This window comes from Panthera uncia, assembly GCF_023721935.1.
Source record: "Panthera uncia isolate 11264 chromosome C1 unlocalized genomic scaffold, Puncia_PCG_1.0 HiC_scaffold_4, whole genome shotgun sequence".
NCBI lineage: Eukaryota > Metazoa > Chordata > Mammalia > Carnivora > Felidae > Panthera > Panthera uncia.
Genome location: NW_026057585.1, coordinates 104,033,182 through 104,042,288, shown reverse-complemented (window position 1 = coordinate 104,042,288; position 9,107 = coordinate 104,033,182). Strand labels below are relative to the sequence as shown.

The window sequence follows — 9,107 nt, the reverse complement described above, 5'->3', positions numbered from 1 at the left end:
AGTCATGACGCCAAGGCGGCGGCGCCGCGACGTAACGCGTCGAGACGCGCGGCGCGGGCGGGCGGCGTCCCAGCGGCGTTTCGCGCGGGCCCTCGGCGCCCGGCCAGGGGAGGAGGAGGCCCCGCCCCCGGGCGCCGGGCCTCCGGCGGGCGCTCCGCTGCTCCGGGCGTGTGCGGCCGCGGCCCGCGGCCCTCGGCCCTCGCAGGGGCTGCCTGAGGGCCCCCCGGGAGCCTCGCGCTGGCGTCCTACGTCACAAAACCCCGCCGCCGTCGCCGGCAGTGTCGCCCCGGACGTCCCGCCGCCGCCGTCGTCGTCGAGAGTGACGCGCCCGCCGCGACAGCGGCTGGGGTCGGTCGTGCGCGTTGTCCCCGGCCTGCCGGACCGCGGGCTCTCGCTCCTGCCGCCGGAGCCGTTACGCGCCCCCTAGACCCGCTCCGCGCGCACTCTGTCAGTCCCCCAGTGCTCCGGGTCGCTTCTGTCGTGGGCCCCCGCCGCCTCCTCTGGAACCGCCTTGCGGCCCGGGGCGCGCGCAAGCGTCAGCGCACGGCTCTCCTCAAAACCCTTACAAGTTTAACATTTAGGTGAAGTTACGAAGCACTTGGGGAGAGGACCCGTGAAGGACCCGCGGGAGAGCAAGTTGACTAGGTCCTCGGGTCGGTTTGGAGGCGCTGCGGGCTCGAGATTTAGGGTCACGGGGTAACAGACTAGGGAACCCCCTTTGTTATTCTCCAGCCCTGTCCACCGCCTGGATCCGGGTTTAGAGTGGGCAGGGAGTTGGTGTTTTCTAGGGGAGCACGACAAAGGGGGGGGGGCAAGCGGAGGGCGATGCTCCCCCGTGGGAGCCGCACTGGGTAAGAGGAGGAATCAGGCCATGCAAGGGTGGCGACAGTGGAGGGGCACTCTGCGTTGACTTGGAGATCCCCCTGGAGTGGAACAGCTGTGGTAGTGGGGTGCCTGGAGCTGTCGACGTGGGGGTGGCGGCTTTTTGAACTGGGTATTCGAAAGGCTAGGTGTGACCGTAGGCACGGTGGAAGAGAGGCTTCCTGTTGGAGAGGACGTGTGAAACTCAGAAGCCAGATGGTGAGGGACCACCGTCACCGATACTGAAGTATCCTATCCTTGCTCATGCTGTCTGCAGGGAGAACAGAAGCTGAGAACCCGGCCCCTAGACTCTCAGGACTGCTGGACATGGTTGGGGTGAGGGAGGACCAGGCAGACGGCAGCAAGGAAGCATTTACTTGGAAGAACTTGAGGGTTTGGGGTGCCTGGGTGGCTCAGTCGGTTAAGCATCTGACTTCGGCTCACGTCATGATCTGGCAGTCCGTGAGTTCCAGTCCCGCGTCGGGCTGCGTGCTGACAGCTCGTAGCCTGCAGCCTGCTTCGAGTTCTGTCTCCCTCTCTCTCTGCCCCTCCCCTGCTCATGCTGTGTTTCTCTCCCCCTCTGTCTCTCTCTCTCTCAAAAATAAAATGGGTGGGGCGCCTGGGTGCCTCAGTCGGTGAAGCGTCAGACTTCGGCTCAGGTCATGATCTGGCAGTCCGTGAGTTTGAATCGCGCGTCGGGCTCTGTGCTGACAGCTCAGAGCCTGGAGCCTGCTTTGGATTCTGTGTCTCCCTCTCTCTCTGCCCCTCCCCTGCTTATGCTCTGTCTCACTCTCAAAAATGAATAAATGTTTTTAAAAATAATAAAAAAAAAAGAACTTGGGGGTTTGAGGGATGAATGAGGAGGAATGAGGACACTTTACCCACCTGCTGTCTACTTACTTGAACGTATGCAGAACATAAGAAGGACACACACCAAAATGTTAAAAGTGAGGTGGCAGGTATTTATGGGTGGTAGGATTAAGGGTGCTTTGAATGTCCTTTATATTTTTTTGAATTCTTTGATTCAGTTTTTTTATGATGAACATGTACTTTCTTTTACATTCACAACAAATTTGAGAGTTATTTACATTTTAAAGACCAAACTCCTCAGTGGCTTCCCTAGCGTGCTCAGAACCTACTAACCGGAATTCAAAGACTTGGTCTGACAGTAGCCAGCTCTCTTACGTCCTTCTTCCTGCTCCCTGTTTAGAACTCAGTGGCCCAACAACTAAACAACAACAACAACAACCACCTGCTTGTCTCATGCCTTATATACCTCTGCATATACCACCCCCCAAATTCAAGTCTTAGTCCACGGACTGAGATTCAGATAAATGTCACCAACTTGAAGAAACGTTACTCCCCACTCCCCCCACCTTCTCCCATCGGCCATTCTGCGCTCCCAACACCACATTCAACTAGTTCTTGGTGACTCTGAACGTTGTTTTTAGCACTCTCTGCTCTGCCCACCACATTCACAGACTCAGCTCTAAAGAGCTAAGACCTCTGTTTCCAGCTGAGATGGCTTTTTTCTTCACATCGAGCTGTTGTCCCTATTGGCACTTGCTGAGTGCCTGTAGGGGAGATGTTGCATGTATCAATAGTGGGTCATTCTTATTTTTTATTTTTTTTTAACGTTTATTTATTTTTGACACAGAGAGAGACAGAGCATGAATGGGGGAGGGACAGAGAGAGAGGGAGGGAGACACAGAATCGGAAGCAGGCTCCAGGCTCTGAGCCATCAGCCCAGAGCCCGACACGGGGCTTGAACTCACGTACCGTGAGATCGTGACCTGAGCGGAAGTCGGACGCTTAACCGACTGAGCCACCCAGGCGCCCCTGGGTCATTCTTATTACGGGGCAGTATTCCATTGAGTGTGTGGGCCACACTTTATCCATCTGCTGACATTTGGGTTTTCACTTTTTAGCTATTACAGATAAAGCTGCTTTGAACATGCATAGGTGAGCCTTTGTATGGACATAGTCTTTTATTTCTCCTGGGTTAATACCTAGGAGTAGGATGATTAGGTCAGATGTTTGTATATTTAACTTTCTAAGAAACTGCCAGATTGTTTTCAAAGTGGATGTGCTATTTTCCGTCCCCACCAGTAGTGTTGGAGTTACCTTGCCAACACTTGATATGATCAGTCTTTTTAGTGTTAGACATTTTAATAGGTGGTATCTCATGGTATGGTAATGTAGTCTTAATGTATATCTACTTAATGACTAATGAAATTGAGCATATTTTAACGTGCTTGTTGGCCAGCTCTACATCTTTGGTGAAGTGCCTAAATCATTTATACATTTATCATCATGTTACATTTCAAGCTCTATATCTATATGTTTATACGTATATATACACACATATGCCAGATATGTAATTTATAAATATTTTCTCCCTCGGGGCGCTGGGGTGGCTCAGCTGGTCGTGTCTGACTCTTGATTTCAGCTCAGGTCATGATCTCACGGTTCGTGGGATTGAGCCCCGAGTCAGGTTCTGCGCTGACAGTGCGGAACCTGCTTAGGATTCTCTCTCTATCCCTGTCCTTCCCCTGCTTGTGCTCGCTCTCAAAATGAACATTTAAAAATAAATATTTTCTCCTTTCATCAATGTCTTTTGAAGGACAAAAGTTCTGAAGCTTGATAAACTATGCTTATCAATTTGTTCTTTTATGGTTTGTGTTGAAATATCTATATGAAAAATACACTGGGTGGAATTAATGGTAGATTGGACATTACAGAAGAGAAAGTTAGTGAAATTGAAGACATACAAGGAGAAACTATAATTGAAACCAAAGAAAGGATAAAAACAAACCGCATCAGTGAGCTGCACAGCGACGTCAGGCAGCATGTGTGTGTGTGACTGAATCGCAGGAAGCAGGCCTGCGCTCTGGCTGGTTGGTAGAGGCTCCTGGCGCTGCTTGAACTCTAGAAGTTTGCCCTCTGATCCTTTTTGTTGGTTCTTTGGCTGGCCTCATAATTCCCTCACGCATGCTGGTCTGTACTAAGCTATAGATCTACGTGTCCTCTTTCTTCTTCAGGGTTTTGCCCTTTGAACTTACAACCCTGAGATCAAGAGTTGCATGCTATACCGACCGAGCCAGCCAGGCTTCCTAGGAAAGTATTCTTGTAGTATCTGGGTGGGCAAGGACCGCTTAAGAGCACGATTGAGGATTTGCATGGAAACGTCGTGATTGTATTGCACCTACCCGTGTTCTCCCGAGGGGTGAGGACACTAGGAATCGTATGCGGCAGGGAAGCCGTCAGACGTCTGTGCATACTGCAACATGACGAATCTCAGATGCGGAGGTGGGTAAAGAGTAAAGATCAACAGCACAACTTGGAGGTAAATTAAAAAGCAGATTATCTGAGGACACGCGAGAGTGCTTGCTAACGAGGGAAGAAGGGAATGGGCGTGGAAGAATTTGTGGGACTAGAATCCAAATTGAGCAGGACAGAGATGCCGGGGTCAACGGATGAGAAAGTCCAGATAATAGTGGACGGGGCACAGTGCCTCGATGGCTCAGTCGGTTCAGCGTCCGACCCTTGGTTTCGGCTCAGGTCGTGATCCCAGGGTCATGGGATCGAGCCTGGTGTCTGGCTCCGTGCTGAGCGTGGAGCTTGATTCTCTCTCTCCCCCTGTGCCCCGCCCCCCCAAAACGGACAAGGGGAAAGAAAAGGCGGATCCCAGATTCTGTGAGGCCACGTGCTGAACAGTGTTAACACACTCGGGAAGTCTGGAAAGCTATCTCAGCCCACCCACACTCAGCGAGGAGCCTGAGGAAACCAGTCTCGGTCCTACATGACCAACAGAACAGAGTGGCAGTTGAATCCCAGGAAGACTTACCGTGAGAAAAGCAGAGGACAAGAAGCACAGTGACATCCCTACAGATAAAGGAAGCGTGGCAGAAAAAGCCGAGTCCAGAAAACATGAAAATCTTAACTGCCTAGGTTATCAAAGCTAAACAGAAAATGACAAGTGAGGAACGAAATGGGTGCAGCAGAGAGGTGTGGCGAGTCTGGGGAGGCTCTGGGTGTCAGGGTCCCTGGCCTCCATAGACCCAGACTGAAGGGGGCAAACTGCTGGTCCCCCAAGCCGGGGTCCTGGGCAGCTGCCGACTGTCCCTGAAAACCAGATCCACCAGCCCCGACCTCCAACCCTGAGATGACCAGGGAAGTGCCAGCGCCACAATGTGCCCGTCAAGAGACTTTTCCTCTATCGCCTTTCATCCTGTCTGCCGCCTTGTGTGTACCTCCCCCCCCCCCCGCCCCCAGCTGAGCAGCCTCCGAGAGTAGGAGGACATCCTCACGGGGGCCAGCGCTGAGGAAACCTGGCGGCTCCTGTGAGGCCTGACGCCTGAACGGCCTCCCAGCGCCCGAGGAACCCCGGGCCCCGGGGCGAGCCGCTGCTGCCCGGGCCGCGTCCCGCGTCGTGCAGTCGCTGCAGGGGCCGCAGAGCCAGGCCCCCAGGGGCACTCCGCGCGTGTTCACAGAATGACGGTGGGCCACTCCCGCCCGCTGAGCAAGAAGTAAAGGCCGTGAACCAGCTTTGGCGACTGAGCAGGGGATGAGGGGTTCTGCTTTGCACACAGAAGGCATCGTAATGGGAGTTTCAAGAAGGGCCGCGTGTCTACATTTTGCGTGCGGTTCGGCTGGGGACGTGGCCCCGGGGGTCTCGGCCCAGAGGGCGCTCCAAGTGGGCGCGGACAGCGAGGCGAGCCTTGAAACAAGCCTGTGAATTAGGTTCTGTGACGGTCTCTGTTTTATAGATGAGGAAACCAAGGCTCTGAAGGGCCGCACGGCTGTTAGACGGCACGGCCAGGACGACAGCCAGGCAGCCCTTCGGCGTTTCGGGACCAGAGCGGTTACTTACGTTCCACGTCAGAAAGTCAGAAGCTTAAGTATCTCCGGGCACTCGCGAGACTGGCAGTCTCGACCGGCAAGTGAGGCATCTGGACCCCACCCGCAGGACACAGGGAAGCCGTGGAGATTACAGGAGGGTGGCGTGTCTGCCCATTGGCCGGTCAGAACCGGAGCGGCCGCAAGGAGAGCAGAGGCCACACGAGAGGGAAAGGGAGAGAGACCGAAGGGGGCAGGAGCGGGAGTCTCCTCCAGGAGATGGTAGGGGTGGAGGGGAGGGGGCGCCCTGGACACGGTACACCGGTCAGTCTTTCAGGCGGACGGGGTGATGCCAGGTGGGGTAGGAGCCTGAGTGTCCCCTGCGCCCCTGGAAGCACGGTGGGGCCAGGTGGGAAGGGGGCACTCGTGAGGATGACGGTGAGCTCAGAAGCAGGGGCGCTCCACCCAGACACCGGCTCCGGGGCAGCCCCCAGGCCGAGGCTCGCCGACCGGACCGCGCCGACCGGACGGCGCCGGGGCAGGGCCGCTCGCCTCTGCGAACCCACAGCCGGACTCCAGTCCTTCAAGGAGCCCCTGGAGTGAAACCGTACGGAGCAGAAGGCTGCAGGTCAGTGCTGACCAGCCTGGCCAGGCGGCGCAAGGGACCTGCTTGTGGCTCCGGCTGGTATGAGCTGGAACCCACAAAGGGGCCCCAAACCAGGTGGAGCGCCAAGGAAGGGGGAGAACGGGATGAGGGCAGGCCTCACAAAGCCTCCCAGTGGCTCCAGTCCCGGAACCCAACTGCACCCAGGAGCTGAGGGCAGACGCCAGGCTTCTTCAGACCAGAGCTGCCAAGGGCTCCCACCTCTACCCTGTCGAAGACGCCCAAGCACACGACCGGTGGGGGGCGGTGGGGGGGGGGGTGGTGCTGCAGCAGGCAAAGGGCCCCCAGGAAGTCAGAATGAAGGCTTCTAGAGGCAGAACCCACTCCTGCCCCAGCTGTCTAGACAGACGCATCACTGCACCCTGCCCCCTCCACAGGGATGAGTCACTCCTCACAGCCTGGCCCGCCCCCAGCTGGTTTTGATCTTCAGGGTCACAGCCAGCTCCAGCATCTCAAGGACAGCCAAGGAGGGGGAGGGCTCTTGGGAGGATGGGTGGTGATCCAGTGCTCGTTCCACTTGGGGCCCCCAGGCCCCCCTCTCCCCGGCTCTAGCGCTGCGTGGGGAGGCCCAGGCTGGGGAGAGGACCCTCCTGGAGCCGCATTCGCACACGTCACGGCTCAACTGGGTCACCCGTGAGGCTGGACTACTTCCAAGTGTAGACCGTGCCATACCCACCTCCCCCCCAAATACCACAGGCCCAGGAGATACTTTCTCAGCCCCAAATTGGAAGGGCAGGGTGCCCTGGAACTGGGAGGAGAAGCCACCTCTTCCCCTCACCCTGCACCCTTCCCTCCCTCCTCCCCAGTAAGCACACAAGACAGTGGTTTTGGTCTAAAATGATGGACGTTTAGACATTGACGCCAGGCTTGCACCTGACCAGCGCCATGCCAAGGGCAGGCAGAGCAAAGACAGAGAGGTAGGGAGCGGGCACTGTGGGGGCACCAGCCAGGACCTGGGGTGAGGGCAGGGAGGGGTTGGCCACAGTGACTCCAGAAGCGCCAGGTCCAGGATGGGGTCACAGTCAGGGGCTCCTGGAGAGCTAAGTGAGCTTTACCCCTCCTGGGGATGCCCGGTGCCCAACTCAGGAAGCAACCTTGGCCAGGGGGTTCACGTCTTCCCAGAAAGGGGCAGGGCCGGCCTTCCATCCACCGTGGGCAGCGGCATCACCAGCCAAGTCCTTGGCTCTTGACTGCCAACCCAGGGAAGGGGTGGGACGGTGCTGTCCATCATGCTGTGGTCCAGGCTTGGGACCCAGACCACAGAGGCAAGTCCTGCTGGGCGAGGCCGGCCTCCCTTCTTCTGCCCTCTGGATACAACGCCGTCCTTTCCAACCAGACCCCTCTTTCCAGCCACTTGCCCTCACTCATCACGTAAAGCCCTCGACAGAGGCAGTACCCACAAAAGAGAATGAGGGGCAGCCCTGGAGAGCCGCCAGCTTCACACAAGGTAAGAGGACACTCACCCCTGGACGTGGCAATGAAAGGCTGGGCCTGCCTGCTGCTACATCATGGTTCCGGCGTGTCAGACACCAGAGTAGGAAGACAACACAGGACAACGCTCACCCACACTTGAGGCTCCTGCGAAGCTTGAAGGGGGGGGGGGGGAAGTTCCCCAGGGGGCCCCGGCCGGAAGCACACACAAGCCGGCCAGTACCAGGGCCACCGGACACCCTCAGACAGCACAGGACGGGTGGTTGGCTTCCGCAGTGGGCCAGAGACACTAAGGCACGAAGCTAATCTAAGCCCACTGGGGTGAGATGGGGAGAGGACAGGCTCCAAGGGACCTCGTCGAGCCAGCAAAGCACACAGTGACCAAGCGATGACGACAGCCTGTTCCTTTTCCAACTTGGCACAGGCTGGAGGTGCAGGGTGATGACCCGGGGGTGCCAATGGCTCTTGCTAGAAGGGGCTGTATGTCCTGGTGGCCCCTATAAAGGCCTCTGGAAAGCAGGGAGAGCCCTGGACGAGGCTGGCACCCCTGCGCAGGCCCAAGGGTCAGTCCCGAGTTGGAGTCTGGGAGGCAGAGGCCGGGCTAGGAAGGTCGTGCGATGACTCCAAGGCCCTACCGGTCTCCGGTGGGCCCCGCGTGAAGATCCTAAGGAGGGAGCAGGAGCGACGAGTGGGGAGCGGGCGCCCATCTCGAGGAGGCAGAGCCCCGGTGGGCCGCCCGGAGCTTCAGGGCTGCCTGCGCAGGCCGGGGCGCCCAAAAGCCGGGTGCATGAGGTTCTCGGTGATGTAGGCCACGAGCAGGCAGATGACCACCAGCATGACGCAGATGGAGCCGCCCACCGCCGTCATGGCCACCACGATCTCCCGCATGCCGGCCGGCTCGGCAGCGAACTCCACGCACTCGGCGGGCCCGGCGGGCTCCGGGGCGGCGGCGGCGGGCTCGGCGCGCAGCGGCAGCGGCTGCAGGCACAGGCGGTAGCGCACGCCGTCGTGCACGTCGGGCAGCAGGTAGTCTCGGCAGGAGGCGCCGAGCAGCACGCGCTCGCACGGGAAGCGCGTGTAGGCGCCGCGCCACGAGCAGTTGAGCGCGAAGGCGCGCACGCGGCGCGCCTCGGCCGGCGCCAGGCGCCACTGCAGCAGCACGCTGCGGTTGCGCAGGACGCTGGCGCGCAGCGAGCGGCCGGCCGAGGCGTGCGCCGCGCAGCCGGGCGCCTGGCAGCGGAAGCCGCGCGCGGGGCTGCGGAAGCACAGGCGCCCGCCGCCCGCCTCGGGGCCCTCGGGCAGCACCTTGTAG

The 9,107-nt window shown here is 58.5% G+C and overlaps 1 protein-coding gene across 1 annotated transcript in view; it reads right to left on the bottom strand.

Annotated features, from left to right (window-relative positions):
- Nucleotides 1-7,200: 7,200 nt before the first annotated feature.
- The window catches only part of FNDC10 (fibronectin type III domain containing 10), a 4,448-nt gene continuing 2,541 nt past the window's right edge, over nt 7,201-9,107 (bottom strand). Inside the window, exon 2 of the mRNA XM_049618932.1 lies at nt 7,201-9,100. Coding sequence (XP_049474889.1) covers nt 8,540-9,100 — 561 coding nt within the window. The 3' untranslated portion in view covers nt 7,201-8,539. The remainder of the gene's footprint in view (nt 9,101-9,107) is intronic.